Source organism: Bactrocera neohumeralis, chromosome 3 (assembly GCF_024586455.1).
Source record: "Bactrocera neohumeralis isolate Rockhampton chromosome 3, APGP_CSIRO_Bneo_wtdbg2-racon-allhic-juicebox.fasta_v2, whole genome shotgun sequence".
Classification (NCBI taxonomy): Eukaryota; Metazoa; Arthropoda; class Insecta; order Diptera; family Tephritidae; genus Bactrocera; species Bactrocera neohumeralis.
In genome coordinates, this window is record NC_065920.1 from 1,489,979 (window position 1) to 1,512,660 (window position 22,682).

The 22,682-nt window shown below is 35.1% G+C and overlaps 3 protein-coding genes across 3 annotated transcripts; 1 reads left to right on the plus strand and 2 right to left on the minus strand.

Moving 5' to 3' along the window:
* Nucleotides 1-1,719: 1,719 nt before the first annotated feature.
* LOC126752030 (uncharacterized) lies at nt 1,720-18,680 on the minus strand. Its single transcript, XM_050462554.1, is given in 8 exon segments — nt 1,720-2,756; nt 2,854-4,087; nt 4,287-4,441; nt 4,514-4,678; nt 4,757-4,864; nt 4,940-5,070; nt 17,255-17,502; nt 18,574-18,680. Coding segments are annotated over 7 exon segments (3,033 nt in total). The 5' UTR covers nt 17,458-17,502; nt 18,574-18,680.
* Nucleotides 18,681-19,063: 383 nt separating this feature from the next.
* Nucleotides 19,064-20,100, plus strand: LOC126752960 (mitochondrial import inner membrane translocase subunit Tim21). The gene is made up of 3 exons (XM_050464012.1): nt 19,064-19,502; nt 19,557-19,739; nt 19,801-20,100. Exons 1-3 carry the CDS (start codon nt 19,164-19,166, stop codon nt 19,966-19,968), a joined length of 690 nt encoding a protein of 229 aa, XP_050319969.1. The 5' UTR covers nt 19,064-19,163; the 3' UTR covers nt 19,969-20,100.
* On the minus strand, nt 19,978-21,705 carry LOC126752959 (uncharacterized). Its single transcript, XM_050464011.1, has 3 exons — nt 21,192-21,705; nt 21,004-21,129; nt 19,978-20,942 (listed from the first exon to the last, which is right to left on the minus strand). The coding sequence occupies exons 1-3, from the start codon at nt 21,525-21,527 to the stop codon at nt 20,427-20,429; spliced, it is 978 nt and encodes a 325-aa protein (XP_050319968.1). The 5' UTR covers nt 21,528-21,705; the 3' UTR covers nt 19,978-20,426.
* Between the last annotated feature and the right edge of the window lie 977 nt (nt 21,706-22,682).

A 22,682-nucleotide genomic window follows, 5' to 3' on the forward strand; every position in this document is an offset into this window, starting at 1 on the left:
TAAATGAAATATGAATTCGTAATATAGAGAGGAATTCTTAACCAACAACTTTTTTTAACTGTATCTAACGTAATATTAGTATTTGGACATGTATGTATGTATATACAATAAATACTGCTTAGCATTTCCTAAAAAATTGAACTAAATATACATAGCGCTACTTTATGTAAATAGCATCTTTCTCTAAAATTATTCACAGATATACTTCTACATTAAAAAAAAATATTCATGATGAGAAAGTCATAAAAAGTTTTGAAATAATGTAACTTGCGTAAATATAGTACACTCTTCAGTTTACCTAATTCAAAAATTAGCTGTAATATTTCGATAACTGATTTCAAAATAAAAATGTTTGCCATGCTAACTTATTAAGGGCGTATGTACATATGTATACGAATTTATCTTAATCCTCAAAATTAAACATATATTTTAATGCTTCAAATAAGGAAAAAGATATTTCAATGGAAGTTGTAAATTTTTATTAGAATGTATAACACTTATTTTAAATCTAAAACTAAATTTTATAAAAAGAGCTATTTTCATACATTCTAAATATATTTTACATTAATTTACAAATACATAGTTACTTAATTTAAATAAATTACAGTTGAACCCCCGAGAAACAACGAAATTTGTCTAGTTTCATAAACTCTAGAAACAAGAGTCCAGTTCACACAATAAAATGAGGAAAACGTAAACTTTCCTACACTCATTCAAGTCTTAAATACCTGTAAAAAAAGTATGGTAATTTTGATATTTCTATATATTCTCTATGTCAATACCACGAATGTTCACGCCAATATCAAATAAATGTATAGATAAAGTGTGTAAAAGATCAAGTTTTAGATGATCGCACAGAATGCCGAATTTCAGAATTTACCTTTTTTCAAATCTTCCGTTCTGTATAGGCATTGTAAAGTATTAAAAAAAATTCGGATTTATATGATAATCATGTACATGTGTTTGAACAACAAAGTGATCAGCCCAATTAAATATTTCAAAACAGTGACTAGCAAGCTTGCAAAAAGAAACTAATAGATAATCGTCATTAAACTACGAGATGTATAACATGGTCGTATTTAAATAGAGTCAGCCGAGGCATAATATTTTCAGACCGCGAAACTTCAGATAAGTATGGCACTCTAGGCATTAGTTCTTGGTTTGTATCCCCCATTCTTGCCACATGGCTATAAGATAATTTCGGTTGATCTGCGTTCCTGACCAAAGAGTATAGGGTCACAGTTGAATGCCTCTGTAGAAGCAGGTGAAAATTTGGAAGTTCGCTTCACTCGACCACTACTGGGTGCTGATGCGGTAGTTACCACAGAGGCGCCGTTACTGCCACAAATGGCCGTGACAGTTGAGACAGCGTTTAGCGATTGCAATGATATCTGCTGTGGTGTGGCTGAAGCTGTGGAACTACCAGCTGCACTGTTCATTGGTGGGTATTTGATAATTGTTGTAATTGATGGGGTCAACGTGGCCGAGGAACTATCATTACTTCCATGTCTTGTACCCTTTCGGTGTTGTAGTTCCGACCCTGCAAAATGTGTATAATCGTTAATGAAAAACGTCTATTGAGTGTATAAATTTTTACTTACCTTGTGTTTCTGTTGGCCGCGCTGTTGGAGGTTCGTGTAGAACGGCCGTCTTTCTTATAGTCTGCTGAAGGAGCGAGTTCACATCGATCGCTGGCCACGCGACCAGCGAAACACTTCGTCATAAATAGCAGTCCAGAGGAGAAGTCGGGCGTTTATGACGATGATGTTTGGTGTAGTGTTTGCATGGTTTTTTACCAAGCTCTCCTGAATCAACCGATTTATCTAAATTACATTTAGATAAAGTTTCGGCTGTGTTGATTTCGCTTGGTGTCTTTATTGCTCTATGAGTAGGTGTTTCTGTAGGAGAAAAATGGCTATGCTGATTGTTGGAAGAGAGTGAGAAATACTCTGCAGATTGGCTCGGAGAGGAGCAAATGTCATCGGCTAAAGTATTGGTCAAACTGCGTAGGGTTACATCAGCGTCTTCCGCACCAGGCGTTGACACAGCGGATGAAGCATTTGTTAATGGTGTCAGTGTACTTGAGTGTTCTGCATCAAATTCGGTAGCCGATGTTAAGGCTGTGGAGGGATGGTCCCTCGCGGTAAGCATCTGACCAGTTGTTGAGTCGCCGTCGTCCTCAACAACAGCTGCGCAATTACATTCACAACAATAACAACTATTTGAATGACAGGAGCAATAACTTGCACTGCTTCTTCGACTCGTATGCGCAGAACTGTCTGTAGCATTGTTATCCTGCATGGATCGCTCCGCATGCTTGGTAATTTTTGCGGTCAATTTATCTTCTGCACCACCGTCCTCCTCTTCTGCTTCATCTCCAGTTGACGTTGTAGATGCGTGGTGAAAATTGCAGCGATGACATTCTGCTGAGACCACTAGTTCATGGGGTGCGATCCGTCGTTCCTCATCATGGTCGTCTGCATCCAATTCATCAAAACTACTGCAACTAGTGGCATCTGCATTCTGGCAGGAACAATCTGAACAATGTGAACAAGTGCTGCAACATTCTTCTGCTCCACTCGCCTTGAATTGTTTGCGCTGAATTCTAACACATTCGTTATGCGCCGCGTCGAGTTTGTTGGCCTCTCTACTCTTGGCCCGACACTGAGAGTCCTTACAGCATGATAAGTGTGGTATAACAGTAGCTGCATGTCTATCGATATTAGATTCAGCCCAAATTGGAGTGTTATCACAATCTGAAAAACAATGTATATGTATATAGTTCATATGATATTCTCTTTTTTTGAATTAATTCAGAATGATATGATGGATAAAGGCCATATTATGACTTACCTGTCTTCTTATGTTTCACACCGGAAATTCTATGAGACAATTCATCAGTTTCCCCAGTACTGCTTGAGTTCATGGAATCACTTCGATGACCATGATATTTTCTCCGTTGTTTCTTGTCATCCTCATCGTTATCGTGTATTGGCGCCATTATTATCGGCGCTATGTTAGCCTTCGCCATTTTATACGCAAAATTTGAGGTGGCAGTGCTTGTGTTATCTTCAGTCAATGTGGCTGCATCAATTTCAATTGCAATCTCTTGCAAACGTTCTTGCGGATTTTCAAGGCCAGATTGTTGTAGATCATCACTGGAATCAAAGGAAGACTTACTGTTATAACCTGGAAGTTGGCGGATGGGTTTATCCTGTTGCTGATATTCCGATTGCAAGTAACGATAGCGGTGATGCCGGTGCCTATGATGGTGAGAATGATGATGTCGATTTTTTATTCGATTATTACACCCACATGGCTTATTGCTGCGTTTCTCTCCGCCTCTACCACTACCCGGGGAATAATGGTGACAATGATGTGTGATGTGGCAGTGAGAAGACATTTCACCGGATTTTAAATCACCACTTATTAGGCTGCAACAGTCAGTAGATTTTCTATTTCCACAACAATTAATTGATGCGCTATGACTGTGACAATTTATCAATTGACTGCAGTTTACTATAGAGCCTGGTGTTTGTGTAGCGTTATGACGCTGCCGCACTACATCATTGTGTTGACACCGACATCTGCGACGTGCTCTGCCATCAGCTTCCACGGTCACCGACCCCATATCAATTGGAAAATCAGATCTCGATCGACTGGATGAGTTTCTCAGTATGCCATTGGAATTTTTGACAATTACCACGGCATCTAATGCGTAGTTTTCGTCAGTTGGCATGACATTGGATAACCCTTTTATTTTCGAAAGTGTATTATTATTATGGTGATATTGGAAGGCTCTGTTATCATGATATTTTTTATATGCGGTATTTCCATAGTCGTTAAAATGTTCATTATCGGCATTTGCGGTCAGTAGATGATCATCCCCGCTACTTGTAGGGCTTATAGCGAGAGATTGGTTGATGTCCGTGGTATTGGTTTGAGTGTGAATATCATGTGGATTGTTTTGTGTTTGTTGCGGTTGTTCTTCGGGGGCAAACTGCTAATCTCCGCGACGCATATCTCGTGCCTTGGTATTCTTCCTATAGAACCACACTTGCAGAAGAATTGCAATATCTAAGCTAACCTACAATAACAATTAGAAATACAAAAACAATTAGAATTGGTTTGTGGTTATTCAAAAATATACTTAAAAACAAAAACAAAAAAAGTTAAATGAGTATGAAGGCCAAAAGATGTAATAATAATGACACATTTTTAAAGAAAAAATAATTACAATTAAACTGTGGATAAACATAATCGAATAATACTACTTGTTCACTCACCTGAAGTGTGCCACAAATCCAAAATTGTGTTGGAGATTCCCTAACAATAAAATAGCCAGTCTTAAACATATCACCTAGCGTCCACATGATGACCATTTGGATGCTCATTCCATAAGTTGATTTATTCTTAAAGTTTCGTAGAAATTGTGGCGCTCCTACGTAAATAAATTTCAATATTCGTTACATTTTTATAACTGATAATTTACTGTGGGTTTGTATATACTCACCTAACATAGCCTCTGTGAAAACGGCACAAAAGCCAACTGCCTCCATAAACCACGTAATTGATAACATTAGATATGTGATAGCTGCCCCGATTGCCCAAACAACGAGCATAAAGTCTAAATACGATTGAAAATCGCTCCAATTCCAAAAATATTTGTAGTCGAGATCTGAAATGATTATTTTGGACAATATGCTTTGAAGTTAAATTTTAGTTGATAGGCATACATACGCAGGTGCGTACTTACCGTTTAAATAGTGCCTCGAGCGAGCACGTTTCAAAACGCCGGCATCTGTGGAAACTGAACCTGCAGTATCAGTGTCGGTCGTTACTTTTGGTAGACGCAGATCATCGGCTGCGAAATAAGTCATTATTAGTTCGAACGTTACTTGTGGCCATATTGAATATGGCCAGCTCATAGTGCACTTACCCGAAAAAGTAAGTTCCCTATTTGAAGCATTCATTCTTTTCACTTTAACGCATAGATGGATCATAAGGAACATGGTTATGTTCATCACAACACTTTGAACAAGAAGCGGAAGCTCATATTGCTTGGAAAACCTGCAACCGAACAACAAAATTTTTTTATTTATAAAATCTTTTATATATACATATATACTATTCTAACAGGCATACATATGTATGTATGTATATAAGGCAATTAAAGTACAATCGGCTACAGCAATTTGGAAAGGAATAAATTCGTTTTGCTTTATGCGGTAACTTTGCTATTTTACCTTATACAAGTAACTATGCGTACCAAATACTAATGTGCATACATACGTAATAAATATGTACAAATGTATGTATGTATTAAGCCACGTGAGGTAGCTATGTCGTAACGTGTGAACGGTTGCGTGCACAAGAGAGACCTGCTGCAAGCATTTTTTTTATTTGCAGAACACACGTCTAATTAAAATAACTTTTGTTTAACATCACAAAATGTTAATAATTTATTTCTAAACTTGTTTCGATTTATATAAGCAATCGCTCTTTCGTCTTTAGCATTTTAGAAATGTGTGGTTTCAAGGGACCCCCACACGCATGTTATATACATACGTCGCGTTTGGGGACCCAAAGGCAATGTTTGGGAATCTTATATCTATTTTTATAAAGTCCCCCACTTGATCGTAGAAGGCATCACTTAGCTTTGATTATAATATTTCAGGATTGTTTGCCGGCATTTAGGTGCATTTTTGACAACGAGGAAATCATTTGATCTTTCGATTTTTGTATACATAGTAAAAAATAATGTTAGATATTTATGAATAATATTATCTCTTCCTTATCTCGATAGATCACCAACACTCGCGACCGCCTGTTTCTGTAAGGCAGCTTTTAACACACCAAAGTACTGAGACGATGGTTAATCAAGATTTAATTAAATGTCAGCTTCCTATTTTATCTTTATGACATGGTCAAATACATATGTACATACATACATATAATTAAAGCAAATATTGAGTAAAATACACTCTTTGCTTAGTTAAAGCTATTTATTATGATGGCAGAAAAGCTGTTATAACATTATTCTGTTGTCTATGGGTGTAGGTTATGTATGTGTTTATGTGCCTGATAAGACGGCTTTATGTTATTTATTAAAAAAACATGCTTTTGTGTAGCCGTTTGAAATGATAAGTCATGTGAAAGGGTTATCAGCAAATTGAAAAACGGAAGCGCAGACAAACGGAAATAGAAGTGATTGTATTTACACCAATGCATGGGCATATATTATTATATACACAAGAGGAATTATTACCTCCACATACCGGTGACTTCCAAAGACGAATTTTTATGAATCCTTTTCATGTCTGAAACGGAGATTTTCGGGTTTTTTACCCGCGTCGCGAGCATAAAACTGTTGGACGGCAATATTAGCAGCAATATGAAGTGAGACAGCCTAGTTTGGCGCAAAAGCAAAAGTGTGGAGACTCAGACAAAATACTGTTACACACAGCTATATATGCATACATATGTATGAATGTGTGTTTTTTTATGTATAGTGTGGCTTTGTAGAACGATGCAATAATAATACTCCTATGTAAAGTGTACCAGCGAGAGCGATACGGTAGAATAAGTAAACTGGGTCAAAACGTCAGTTGCCGCATTCCAGTGCAACATTTGCACCCCTTAAAGAGCGCGCCTAAAAATATATGCCAACACAGCAGCGACGGTGTTGGCTGGCGTTAAGGATTGCCCTCGACGTTTTTATGCACATTTTCAGTTGTAAATCAGGATATATCGCTTTAAGTCTTGAAATGCATGTTCGTAATGAGTCGTGAATTATGCTGGTAAAGTATATTTGTCAGCATGAGTACGGTTTGTTTGTTAGAAAATTTGTTGGTCTTGACTGAAGCACAGATCCAGGTTGAAAATATATAGTAAGCTGCCCTCCGCGATAATTCCACTTTCACAAGCAAGGCAAATGCTTACTGAAATAGCACGTTCAACACCATGTGGTTGTGCGAAACATTAGACGTTCGCTTCTAAACCGGATAAAATGTCTATACGGCTTGCAGCACAAAGTATATTTGTATATCCGAGCCGTTAGGTGAGGTCTTGTACACAGAAAATCGATAGATGCAAATAAATGTATGTAAAAATAGGCTATGCGCGCACTAGTATTATGTGTACGACTGACAATGTACAAATATACATATATTTACATACATATGTAAGATATACATCTGCGTTTAGGGAGCGCGTTTGAGTCAAATAAAATGATTTGAACACAGAAATAAGGTTGAGGCGCGATATAAAAACATGAATTAAATTACATGTTAAGCTATGTTCGTTCATGTGCGCAACCGATAACTTCAGTTAAAAATTCCCATATCTCGGGCATATCAGATAAATTGGCATTTAAGCCCGGTACAACTCGGCATGTGGTCCATCTTCGACACAATAAACATATTAGTGTAACCGTTGGAAATTACTTCGAAATTATCGGGTATCCAAGGGTCTTGTGAAAAATTGCCTACAATGGAGTATAAACATATACTCAATTACAAAATTTAAAATTGATAGGAAAATTCTTAGAATTCTTCGAGTTTATGTCTTTGCACGATAACTTTACGTAATTACATTAGTTTAAAATTAATTACAGGCGACTTTCTGATGCTACGACTTTGAGCTTGTATGGACAACATTCACACATTCGTTAATGTAGGTAATAACAATTTGGAACAGCTTCATTGTCCATAAATAAGTTGCCTTACAACCGAGTGTATGCTTACTGAAATTGTGAGTATTATCATTGTAGTCTAATTATAGCAGCTATTAATCTGCAGACACTGAAAAACCAGAAGCAAAAGTCAATTTCGCCACTTTCTCACTAGTTTTTCTACCTAATCAGAACATTTTTGTTTGTAATTCCGAAACTTGAGTATGCACAGCACGAGGGTAAAGCTCCTTCGTTATTAATTTATAGCTCTTATATGCCTTTTTAGTGCAATATTTTAACAATCAAGACATTTTTAGTGACTTTGGGGGGTAATTAATGCAAAAAAGTTATGAAACGGAATGCTTTCTTAAGCACATAACAATAAGCGTAATTTAAATACTCGAGGCTGTTGCATGGAAATAAATCCAGAAAGCTGTGTACATCAATCTCAACAGGATATCTTACGCTCTTACGCGAATATGGGAGGTGAGAAAACCTCCTGTGGTTTGTGGTAATGCTAATGCACTGAGATGCCACATAAATAGCGACTTTGTTATTCAATATTTGTGTGAATGCGCCGTTGTCGTTTACAAGGTTGTTTCCTGAGGCGCCCACGCATGGGGCCGCTCCCATGGCGCTTACACTTGAGAAAACTGGCACTTGCGCCCACAAGCAGGCACATAAATAGCATAACTAATTTTAACAAAGCGAAAGCGTATTCGAGAGATATATTTAACTAACTGTAAATCTTAGTTTGAGTTGAAAGCAACATATGCAAACATACACACACACAATTCCATTAAATTACTACAGTTTCGCCTAAATTTTTGTTCATTTGTATCGACGAGTTTCAAGGGTTTTTCTCTTGCTCTCTTGAAGGTGATGATGAGGAGTATTCACGTGGAATGTCGTCAAAAACCAACCTATGCCCACACGAATGCCGACAATGGAATTTATGTGTTACATTATCCGCTTCCATACCGCAAGACCAAGTACGCAACGTCAGTCAACGCTACAAACAAACTTATAGCGTATTTTCAAGTACGTATATCTGTGCCAAAATCGTCGTGCGTTGGCATCACACTCGCTCTACATTATTAGTGCCTATTGGTTATTTAGAATTTTATATGCTTCAAGCACACATTACAATTTATCCGCTTCATGTAGAGGATTCGTGCGTTCTTCCACATACAATATATTTATTCGACGTTCGTGAATGAGTTTTGCATGATGAGCTCGCCGCTAGATTAATGTGGTAAAATGCTACAAATACATGCACACATAAATTGCAACTTAAGCAATGCTTTGGAACTGAACTGAATGCAGCTATTTATTGTAGAGCGCTTTGCGAATGGTGGATTAGCAGCGGCGCTCTTTGGTGCAGTCACATAGTATTGTTTACCTAAGTGCACACCAACACAGAAAGAGAGAATCCACATTAATTGCGGCTAGGAATTTTAAGTATTAATCAGCAAAGCTTTAGGTTTCATCCACGTACTATAATCGGTTCATGTACAAGCATTCCACAGTAAACTAAGGCATTTGGTAAGCAAGTGGCGTAACGATGTGTATTTAACTCTGAATAGGTATGTAGGTGGCGAATAGTGGGAAGAGGGTGGGAATATGTGAGGTTTGTCTCATCATCCATCATATCATATAGGATATAGATAAATCTATACTGCTTCATTTGTCGCTTCTTCAAGACTCTTTTTCCAGCTTATTTTACTACAAACATTGGAGCATCTCTCATCTGAGACAAAGAAACAAATGAATCTTGCGTTTGGTTATACGAAATTTGTCTCGAATTGTTTGGTGCACACCCTGCTTGTCCTTATCGGAGTATTTCCGGGAGATAACTATCGCATTGTCCAACAATTTACGTAAAAATGATGAAAAGCCATATTGAACAGCCCATTCATTGTTAGTACTCCAGCGTTAATGTATACACTTGTTATCACAGATTTATTACTCTTGCGCTGAGGTTTTCTTTTCTGAATTATCTACTACATTATACAGCTATTTATCACTTATTATTCTGGTGCAAGTTAAGAATAGAGTTGAGTGACGCAAGAGAGTGCATTGTATATGTACAGATGCATGCCATACATTTCCATATACATATGTACAGGGTGTTTTTTTAAAGGTATAGGACTTTTATTTATAGTAAAACTCAGATGACGACTAATTTTCCAAATAACTAACCAAAGTGAGATTATCAACACAGACGTCTGGTCTATAAACATATATCATAAGACCGAAGAATTGGCATTTTATATTTATGATTCGGTCATCAAAAGTCAATCTCAATGAATTTATGGTTTTATGCGTTGGACTGCTGTTTGCGCCTGATGGAACCATTCAGCACTTAGACGCTTGATATTGACGTGAGGAATGCAAGATGTGTCTATTTTTCTGTGCCGTTCACCATTGACTCTAATACTGGTACTATTTATGTTTGCAATTTAGATTGATGGAAATATAAATATCTCTAAGGCATTATATGCCTCCGAAAAGAATACCCAATAAATACAGATCCTTACATATACATACATATGTACAAGGTGCGTTTCAAAGTAAACAGGACTTTAAAAAAAAAAACAAGAAAAAACGTTAACTTCAGCTGCACCGAAGCTAATATACCCTTCACAGGTGCATTTATTTTAGTAACTATGTGTTCAGTTTGTATAGAAGCAGTAATCCATGTTAAATTTCGTGAAGATACCACGTCAAATGAGGAAGTTTCCCATGCAAGCATTTGATTCCGATCATTCAGTTTGTATGGCAGCTATATGTTATAGTGGTCCGATATCGGCGGTTCCGACAAATGAGCAGCTTCTGAAGAGAAAATGAGGTTTGCAAAATTTCAAACGATATCTTAAAAACTGAGGGACTAGTTCGTATATATACAGACGGACAGACAGACGGACAAGGCTAATCGCCTCAGCTCATCATTATGATCATTTATATATATACTTAAATGGGGTCTCCTACGCTTCCTTCTGGGTGTTACAAACTTCTTGACAAACTTAATATACCCTGTTCAGTGTATAAAAACAGAACAAATGGGGTTTTCGGCAAAATCAATTTATTTATTCAAAATAGTCTCGTTCTGCTTCAATACAGTTTTTTGCACGGTCCAAAGGCAGTCGAACGAGTGTTTTAGCTCGTTGGCCGGTATGCCGTCAATATGTCGGTGCAAGTCTTTTGAATGGCCTACGTCTGCATAACGTTTTCCTTTCATGTTCAAATGCATTTTTCCGAAAAGGAAGAAGTCGCACGCTGTCATATCAGGTGAATATGGGGCGTGGTTAATGGTTAAAATGTGATTTTTCGTCAAATAATCGTGTTTCGAATGTTGGATTCTAAGCAATTGTTAGTCGTCAGTCAATTTGTGCGGAACAAACCGTACACACACCTTTCGTAAGCCTAAATGTTCGGTCAAAATGCGATAAATCGATGTTTTGGAGATGTTCAATTCCATTTCCACCTCGTATGTTATATACATAAAACACACGAGATTGACCGGCTAACTTGTGGTTTTTAACATATTTCAAGAAAACTTCATGATTTCTTTATAATACGGAGATGTTCTCAAACAATGAAAATCAAGTAAACATTTCTCTAAATGCCTCGTATCTTATATAGAGATCCTTACATATACAATGTTACATGCATAAGAATATGATATTAGTGTCATATTTATCAACAATTCGCCAGCAGATACACGAGATTGACCGGCTAACTTGTGGTTTTTAACATATTTCAAGATAAGTTCATGATTTCTTTATAATACGCAAATATGTAATTCAGTGACGCCTCTCATGAACAATGAAAATAGAAAATAAATCTGATTTAACTGTTCTGAGAAGTAAAAGCAAGTAAACGAGCAAAATCTCGAAACTAATTACTAAATTAATAATCTCATGTAACCCCAAGTTTATGATTGGCATTGCTCATGGTGACTACTAAGGGAAGAATTTCACTTGGTTTAAGAACTGCAAACATTTATAAAATATGAAATTGTGGTTATAGAAGCTTACGTGCTATTCTTTCTTCTAATTATAATATAAATGAGGCATAATATTTCGAATCGGACGTACGTGTGAAAAACTCCAAGCACATAGCAATTACAAATGAGCTGTGAATGTGAGTACATATGTCATCATCAATTTCTAAAATGGGACGTCGACTGTAGCCTGGCTATATGGAACTTCGATTGTTCGTTTGGTTTTGATAAAAATGGTATGCGATCAATATTCTTATCACATATAGCAGTCCAAACTAGGTAATAATGCTAATATTTGGAATATAGTAATTATGTGTATCATAAATAGATTCTACTAAAAGTTGGAGTTCGGATTTTTCGTCAAATAAAAAGGCTAACATATTTTCGCATTCTGAACAGATGGAAAAAGTAACTTTGAATGCTATTCACACAGCAACTGAAAATACCAATTTCTTTCAGATACCGATGTAGTGGAAATATATTGGTAACTGCAAAATTTCAAGCCCACTCCTGCAAATTTTTAAAACTTTACTACCTTCGTACATTTTAATCTGGACGAGGACAGAGTGCACGCATTGAACTAAACATTAATTAATTAAACCTACACTGTACACTGTAACCTGCACATAGAATGCCATGTGTATGAGAAATTGGAAATAAGATGTTTTTATCACTAACCCAACTCACCCCTCAAATCAACAAACCATTTTAAAGTAACCGAAATGAAAATTAAAAAGAAATACACACATAACATCCAACGTCAAGGAAAGGTAAGTCTGCGTAGGAACGTGAAGCACCAGCCACGTGAACTCTGGTCGAACCGTGGCGGTAAGAATGTGTGCAATTTCGCTGAGCTTGTAACAGGTTCACGCCACACTTGACAGCTCATGTGGCATGAGAAAATCGATGCGGCATTGCAAATTATGGACGCGAAAATGCGCGATTCAGCGAAATGGAAACAAAACGTACAAACAGCAATGAAAATAATCGAAAAAATACTACAGCATTAAGTAAAAGCACAAAAATAAAACCATACAAACTTTGGACATGGCATAAACATTTCACTGGACCTCTGTTCAATTCTCTAGCGTTGCGCTATGAAATTGGATGTGTTGTGTTGAAAAGCTGATTTTAAAAATATACATTTTGTTGTTATGCAAAAATGAGCTCATTGGCTCTTCTAACCAAAAATAGTCATAATTACATATATTTGTTACTGATTTTCTATTAATACAACTACATTATCGCTACAACCCAATGAAATCTGAAAGCGCAGATAAAACCACATCTGTTGGCATTTAGTAATTACATTTATAAGGAAATGCAAGATTCATATATTCTATATACAATGCACGTTTGGCCAAACGAAAGATGTTGTTACCATATTTTAAATGTCGATGATTATATAAATTTCGAATATCTTTGCCTTTTAAAGCCATTCTATCAGCATTGTGTATTTTATAGACACAAATAGGTTTCATTCAATATTTTGAAACAAATATGTATATTTTATGTTTTTTATAGAACTTTTAAGCAAAAAACGAGTAGTATTGCATAAAACACACCCGTCCAAACATATCTTTGCGTGTTTTAGTATTTGCTGGCCTTCTTGTTTCATTAGAAAAATCGCGTCGGGTAGAGAAAAGTAAGCCGCTGGCACACTTTTAATGGAATCACAATGACAGAAATTAACCTCGCCCAAGTAGCGCCTACCAAGGCACTCCCATTTTATCGCTTAAAAGGAAAAAAGCAAGAAATATGTTTAGAAATGATTTGTTCAAAGCTGACTCCTTGCGATTGACCTTGTAGAAAGGTCAGCACAAATACAAATGCATATTTTAATTACCTTTAAAAAAAGCTGATAAAAATAGATAACATCTAAATAATAAATGAAATTCCAGTAATGCGCAAATGGATTTTTGTGTAAATACCAATCTTTTGGCTTAGTAAGAGGCTCTAACTGTAGAGTAGTTCAAAAACAATACTCACAATCCTAGAGAAATACATATGTATAAATATAAATATATACATATATAAAATACGCAAATATCAATTCTAAAATTCTCCGACATATAGGTATGTACAAGTATGTATGTACTCAAACTGGCTTATAGTCAATATATCGATGCTGCTTCGTAAACGCACTATTTATAGCGACAGCGCCACTGATTTCCGACACAAACTTCAGTTGGACGAATATGGTGTGTTGATTAATATGAAACATGTTTGGCGCTGACTAACTGACAACAACGAGTGGTGGAGACCGGTTTCTGAGTCATCGCTAAATGGCCACGCTTCTTTTCGTCATAGAAATTGCAAGCTGCCATGGTCAAGTGCAATGACAGTCGCCCGACGTTATTGGCGCGCCGACAGATATTCGTAAGCACTTACTTAGGAACAACAACAGCTAGCGGCAATAGACCGATTGGCAGACGGTAGAATTGCGCCGATTTTAGTCAACAGCTTTACGCATACGCATGCACCATGTTATGTCATGTTATATGTATGTGTGTATGTACGTATGTAAGAAGGCGTCTGATAAATTTGTTAATGTTCATAACCTTTTATTAACGCAAATAAATTGCTTATACTATATTAATTGAGTATCGATTTGTATCGGACTTCTGTGCTAATGGTCGCTAAACTTCGATCAGAAAATTGTTTTGAAATGAGTTTAGGAAGGAGACTTGTTTTCAATTGCGGACTACAAATACATATGTATGTATGTATGTATGTGTGTATATATGTATGTATAATATCTTGTATGTATGTATTTTATCGATTGTTTTAGTATGGTAATATAGTTTAATTTTATTGGAAATATTAATTCAATATTGTTTGTTATTTCTTATATTCATTTAATTCGTTCAAACGCTGTCATCTAAGTTTACTTAACACTTTTGTTTATGTATTTATGTACTACAATATAATACAAATAACAATATAGAGATCATAGAGTGCCAGTTAGAAGTTGATAAAAAGCAATTTGCTTCTTATCATTGGTCTGCTATCTAAGGACAGGCAGTGGAAATAAAAACCAACAAGTTTTCAGATAAGAGTCAGTATAATTTGAATGTGTATGCAATTTTTATTTGATAAATATTGCTGGGCAGTAACTAGAAAATGGCAGACTTAATAGTTATAAAGGCCGCTGAATTCATCGAAATGAGCAAACAATGTTATTATACAATATAAGTACATATGTATGTACATATGTGCATATACATACATATATTTTTCTACATACAACCGAATGATCTTTTTTGTAATACACATATACATATAGTATATATATGTATGTACATAATTACATACATGATCAATTGATTTTCCTAGAGAAATCAAAAAATACGGTATTTTCATTTATCAAAAGAGCCAGATAGTTATCGTTTGAATCAAGAATATGAGTATCCAGAATGTAAATATGTATATTTACCTTCTAAAAAAGTAGATATGTATTTATGTGTGGAAAGCGAAATGTGAATAAATACAAATGATAGATGAAAATAGGGTAATTAAGCAGACAAATGTTAATGAAATGATAGAAGCAAACAATAAAAGTTTTTTTTGTTGTTTTCGACAGTTTTATTGACGTTTATATAAAATGAATGCGTAGTTAAGTGCTACTGTGAATTATGTGATAATATGGAAGTGAAAACCTGAGATAATATTATACGAAACGATAGCACGCTCCGTAGACAGATCACTTTTCCTGTTATACACATGTACATATGTATGTTTGTATTCATATCCATAAGTATGTATATATGGTTAATCGTTCCATATATAATTGCAAACATACTAACATATGTACATATGTATTCACAAAATTCATTCTATTTTGTATATTTTTTATTACTTTTCTATCAGCTTTTCTTATAACAATAGACGGAAGTGTTTTTGACACCAACACTTTTGCCCAAATTAAATATTATATGATCAACATTTAGGCACTCATGCATACACATGAACATACATACATATATACCTGTATGTAATAATATGCATATAACATTGTTTGTGCAACTCTAACTCGTCTTTGTCGTGCTTGTGCTTCAGAACCTCATGAGATCATCAACCTGTGCGATAAAGCGAGGGATTCAGCAGTCGATTATCTTTCGCCGCAACCATTTTGTATTAACGTGTGCGCATTAATGTATTCTTTCTGTTTACTGTCGTTAGCCTGCTAATGTGTTCGTACGTACACGATGTGAATATATAGTAGACACCTATGTAGATAATTGTGTTGCATGTCGATGGAAAATACGATAAGGTTTCAGAAACGTATTCGAACTATTTACATACATATGTATGTATGTACATACTCATATTCAAGGCATCCTTGCGAGAGAATTCGGGCTAGTGTTTCAATAATATAATTTATTGAACGAATAGAAGATCCTTGAAAACGATCTAGATTTTTTTGCTTTGATAACCCCTACAAAATTAAATGTAGAATGAAATGTTTACATTCATTTTGTGAGATGTAGGGTGCTCGCGACAGGTTTATGTGTATGAGTTGAAAAACACAATGCGATAACATAAACATAAAGATGGTGTATTTAGCTTCAAATACTATTTAGGTTTTGAGGCTTTTCACCCGAAAGTACATATTTACTAAACCCAAATATGCACATTCTCACACATGCGTAGCAAATAAGATTATAGTATATTGATAATGATACAATTGGAGGTGCGTAAAGCTTTATCAGTTCGCGCTTTTATAACACCATATTTTATAACTGATTATAGCTGTGGATTTCGTTATTGTTTTCAACGAAAATCGTTCAAATAGTAATTTTACGGATTTCAAATGTAATGCCTATAACTAAAATATTTACAGTGAAAAATTATTTGCGTAAAGTAATTGAAATAAATATCCTCTAATATTCAGCTATCGTTTTCAAAAGCAAACCGTACATAGCATGATAATGTGAATGTGAGAAGAATTTCAAATGTTAAATTAGCAAATATCAAGTGAAGAAATACACTGCAAAAGGGAGTGTTATCAATATGGGTACATAATACTCATACTTCACCAAACAGGATTTCCTAAATACACTTAGCAATTCGCATTGAACCTGTCATACCTGTTTTATTGTGCTTATACATACATATGCCTATGTTTGTATGTTAAATTCCCAATTTACTTAAGATAAGTTTAATATGATTTTGTGAAAAAGTTATCAGTAAACAAATTTAGAGATATGTAGTCGTTATCATTTTATAAGAGCATAACATGTTTTTTTATGTTGTACAAATTCGGGCACGCTCTGTTCATGTTGCCTTGGGAACGTCATACTAATTATGTCAAAAACTGACCACACTTACTAAATGTAACGAGTTCGGATGCTAGTCAAAAGGGAGTGCGCGAGGACTCCAGCATCGTAATTTACAACAACTATAGGCACGTGCATAGGTATTTACCTGTCATGCGCTCTACAGTCTTACAAAAATTACTGACTACTGCTACCTAATCATTTGGTTCAACATTATTCTAAATAGTCAATGAACACCTCATCGATAAATATATTTGTATTTTATGTATATTCATAGAAATGAAGTTTTAAACTTACCAGAAAAAGATCCTTAAGGAATTTGCAATCAAAAGCGCAAGACAAACATGAAGCGAAAATCCGTCTGCATCTTGTGTTTTCTTTATTTCCAAATATTGCGGTACATAAGGTATAACACCGCCGATTACCATAGCAGATGCTGCGGCTCCACTGGCCACATGACCGACAGTGATGCCGAGTTCATCATGAATAACCCAATCCATTGTTTCTTTAACAAATGCTTACGTGGTGCCGAAATTTTAGCAATACTACTTATTTTATAAAGAGTGGATAATACTTTTAAACTTTGTAGCAAGTTAGAAATTTGTATTATATGATTAATAACTTACAAAAGTACGTCTATTTTGCATTATAATAGAATTTTTCTATCGTAAATAATTAAATTTTTTATCTTCGTATGCATTTATTTACGACTTAATTTTTATTAGAATTGCAATCGGATGGATATGTTTGATGTTGCTTTGGTTTATTTGATGTAACTACATATGCATGTTGTTTTGGAATTAAAGTATTTTATTTTTGTTGGTTTCGCTATAATTGATTGAACAAGCTAATGGAAGTTCTGCCGTTTGGCCGGAGGTAGCGTGCTTTTCGTTACTTGTGCAGTATTCGCTCCTGCTTAATCTAAAAAGAAAGGTCAACTTACACATGCAATTCACTTCACTTAATAACATTACTATGAAATAACAGATTTTTTTTTATAATAGAAGGTACACTCTTGATTAAAACAAAGGAATTAATATATGAATGTAAAGAAAATACTAAGTAAAATTGCGGACGTTATTTCGTGTACACAGTTATTTTTTTCATGATCTACACTTAAATGGTCATTTCGTTTTTTAATGGTTTCACTTCAATAATATATACATATATACATATATATGTATATGTATATATGTATATTCATATTTTACAATCACTTCCAAATATGTTCTATTTGGTTGTGCAAATATTTATTGAATTTTCCTTTATAGGGTGCAAATGGTATATTTATAAGTATGTACACACATGTATGAAAGTATGTATACTCAAAGATAGCAAGCCACATTCAAGAATATCATACAGATGCATTTTCACACTTCCGCTTATATTTGGTATGTATGTAGGTTTATGTCACGGCACAATTTCCCATTTTCCACTTTATATTATGTACAAATTATATTTATGCCATTATTTTCGCGACTATTTACTTCAATACCAAAACTTTTCAAATATGTATTTTTGTAAATGTTTATCTTCCGGATCCACTTATCTTTGTGATAATTATTTTTTGTTCTGTTGTCTAAAATCATCTTAAATATTATAATTTTCACACTCACACAATGATGAGATTATGGAACTACGGCGCGCACGCACACGTCCATTGCTCATTCTGGTTTACAATTTTCTGATTCCGATTCCGACACCTATTTTAACAATCTCACAAAATTGACAACGTAAATTCTTCATATATTTTTCATTCAAAACGAAATGAGAAAATGGCGAATGTCATACGTATGAATGGACGCTAAATTATTGCACAAAAGTAATTACAAATCATCGTTGCCACACTAAAATTTTACAAGAATTTTCGACATTTCTGACTTCCGGTATTATAAGCCGTATTCATTATTTGAAGGATAAAGTATTTCATAAAGTTTCATGTAATATAACTGCTGATTTAGAACGATTAAAAAAATTTTCTTCTTGAGACATATCAGTCAATTTCAGAAGTTTTTTGACTGCTGTTCATAACCAATGTAGAAAAAGTGAATAACCCTACCGCCAAACATGTGGCAACATTGATACGGAAATCAGCTGATTGGATATTTGGTGTTGAATGTCATTCATAAGTATTTTCTGTTATTGCATCCTATTGAACATAATTAGTATATTTGGAAATTAAAACTTGGTTAAATAATTTTATAAAATGGCTCAACTAGTTATTTTTCGACAAATGCTGAATAAAACTGTGAAACATCAAATGTGCCGCATGATCACAATTCATCAGTCAGCTAATTACCAAATGCGAAAGGAGGAGGAAACAAGCCGGTCCTTGCAAGAATCTAAAGGGCGAACTGATATATCCACAGATGTAAGGCCCCTAGGTGAAAAAATTAAGGAAAACACAAAAACCGCCAGTTACACAGCGATAATTCTCGCTGGTATTGGGGTGACAGGTGTAATGTTTTATGCAATTTTCAGGGAACTATTTTCAAGTTGTAGTCCGAATAATATATACTCCGATGCTTTAGATCTCGTAAAAGAAGTAAGTACAAAGAATATTAATATATCGAATTTTAAAAGTATTTTAACCATTTAGGATCCACGAGTCCAAGATGCACTGGGTGCTCCCATAAAAGGGTATGGCGAGGAGTCACGTCGTGGCCGCCGTCAACGTGTCGCTCATTCCACTTTCGAAAGAAACGGAGTACTACATGTCCGCATGCAGTTCTATGTGCAAGGTATACGCAACAGAGGAACAGTACACTTGGAGTCACGTCAAGTAATGAAACGTAATAATAATTAATTTACTGTTCCTTAATAACTTTCCTTACAACTAATAGACATCATCGGGGAAAATGGAGTATCGTTATTTATTTATGCAACTTGATTACTACCCTCATACAACTATTATTATTGAAGATAATCGTGCTTATGATCCCAAACCTGCGTCGGCTGATATTCCCCTTGATTCTGGAAATCTAAATTTCACGTCGTTTCAGAATAAATGATAACACATGTTCAGGACATAAAGATGTGCAGATGAAGAATTTTATTAAAGTTCTATATTTTATAAGATACCACATCAATCAGTGTATTCTTATAATTTATCCAAATTTTAGCCAGTAAAGATCTTAAAAAGACAGATTTGTTTATTGTCAAATCGTAGAGTTGTAGACATTTTCTGTAAAAAAATTAAGATCAAAGTGGTTTTGTTATACTCGCCAATGTTTAAGCAATACATTAGCACTTTGTGGATGCAATAATTAAATTAATTCTACTAAAAATTTATTGTTTTTATTAAGTTAAATTATTATTTAAATAGAGTTAATTGTATAATTATTACTTGTGTACAGTAACGCCAATTTCTCGTATTAACATTAGGGGATACTTTTACCCGCATGTTTAATTAGTACATAACCGAAGTTGAGAAATCATCCAAATCAATGCAATCTCGCTGCGGTTCGTGTCAGTAAAGTTTTTTCCATGGTATCACTTCCCAAGCCCGAATTATGTGCTGGCCAAACAAATAGTCTTTAACCTTGTTCATAACATAGAATGATATTCCGAAGAAGGAGGCAAAATATAACCAAAATTGCCCCAGTCGCTCCCAAACACTCAAGTGATATCGTGCTGGCACTTGCATTACATCCAAATCTAATTGTATTCGAAGAGTGTTTCCTGGTTCTTGACGAAAGTAAGTTTCTTGCTCCGAGAGCTGAAAATATGCCGGATTCTTCTTTAGCTGTTCAAGGAGGGGCTGTAATTGGAAATCGCCCAAGGCGACGTGACTACTATTAGAGCTGAGATTCACATGATGGAACTGGGTTTTTATATTGCGTCCCGGAAAAGGACATGTAAACTCTATGTATTGTTTTAGTTTTAGTTCAGCTTTCAGTAATATGGTACCAGAGCTTAATTGCATTCCTGATGGGATAACATTATGATAAGTAAGGAGCGCAGGCGGTGAAAGTGAACATTTGTGCTGTAAACAAGCCAAAAAGTTAAAGCAATTACTAAGTTTTACGTTTGATTATGTACTTTACCTTCAGCTTTGCTTCAAAAAAGATGGCCAAGTCGATGCTTCTGATTCGACCCGGAAGTGATTCTATCTGTTGTTGGAAATGGGCTCGGTCAATTGTGCCATCATGATCAAAATCATCGGTCCAATACTGTAAAGAGTTAGTAACACTGAAATCCACACTGACAAGCAACTTCTGAATCTCTTGCTTACCTTAATTCCTTCACAACTATTGCCATGTTCCATTACGACAGAATTTAGCTGAGGCAAAGTACTGCAAACTACCAAATTAACATCTTGCTTATTATTCATTGCTTCCCCTTCCGTGTCAGCAATTAATATGCTTTGGAATTTGAATTGCAATCGCGGTTGCTCGAAAAGAATGCGTGACTCAGAAATACCAGAATATGGACTAAGTAGCGACACCAGCAACATGGGAATCATTACAGACAATATAATGAAAATGAGCACGATAATGCTTGCGGAAGAGCATAGCGAGTTTTTATAAATTATAGATGTGTTCTTCGTGTGCAAAGGTATGAACTTCATTGTTTTCCACTTTTTTCGACTTCTTTGTTTGATATTAAATTATTAATGTTATAACTGAATCTTATTTTGTTATTAATTTAATTGCAATGCACTTGACGTCACGGACAGACAGGTATAAAGTTTTCATCGTTATAACACTGGAGTTTTAAAGTTTCCTTGGCAACGGTTCGTTGTATACCTAGCGCAAGCAATTGGAATTAATGTCAGAATCTAATTAATAATAATAAAAGTAATTAATTAATAAAGGAGTTCTTACTTTAAATACTTATTTGTTTACTTACGCAAAAAAGATCAGGAAATGATTTCATTTCAATAAAATTTTCAACGTTCTTTGACAATTTCCTTAAATTGCCAAAAAGCTAAATGTTTTCAAAATCAAAGATAGATGTCGCTGAACATATTTTTATGATCCTACAGAGGTCACTGCAAAAGGTTAAGATGTCATACTCCACACTCTTTAGCTTAGATACGAACCACCGAAAAGTTTCTTACGCTTTTCACCAAAAATAATACCCAATTTCGAAGAAAAAGGTTTATATCGTAAGAAAGCGGCAGAGAACGTTTATCAGAGAACGTTCTCTGCGTTTATCATACGTTCTCTGAATGCGGATTTCGATGTTACGCTCCTTGGAGAAAGTATCTACAGAGAACGTAAGCGAATTTAGTAAATAATAGATATTTTATACATCATATCTGTTTGCCACTAAACGCCACATATTACGGCAATCTATCTAACATATTAGTTATACAAGTATATTCCTTAAGTTTTTGTAGCTCTAACGTAGCGATATTATAAAAAAGTCATACAAATGTGTGAAAATAATCAAATAAAATTATTTAACATTTTTCCTTTAAAAACCGCAAGACACTCTAGCACTTTTGTATTTCACGCAAATGGCACCGTAAAACAGGCGATAGTATACGAAAACAGTTAAAAATATACACACACACACATATGTATGTATGCATGTATTAACACATGTCTGTTTTTGCCAAGGGTACTGGGCGTAGCCAAAGAGAAATGCGTAAATGCACAGTTTACAGTTTTTCACAGTTCGCTTTGTCCTCAATGCGAGAAAAGTATTAACATTAGGCCGGGAAACCGCAAGGAAATTCGTCAAATTGCTTGCGAGTATGTTTGCCGAGGCATGTACA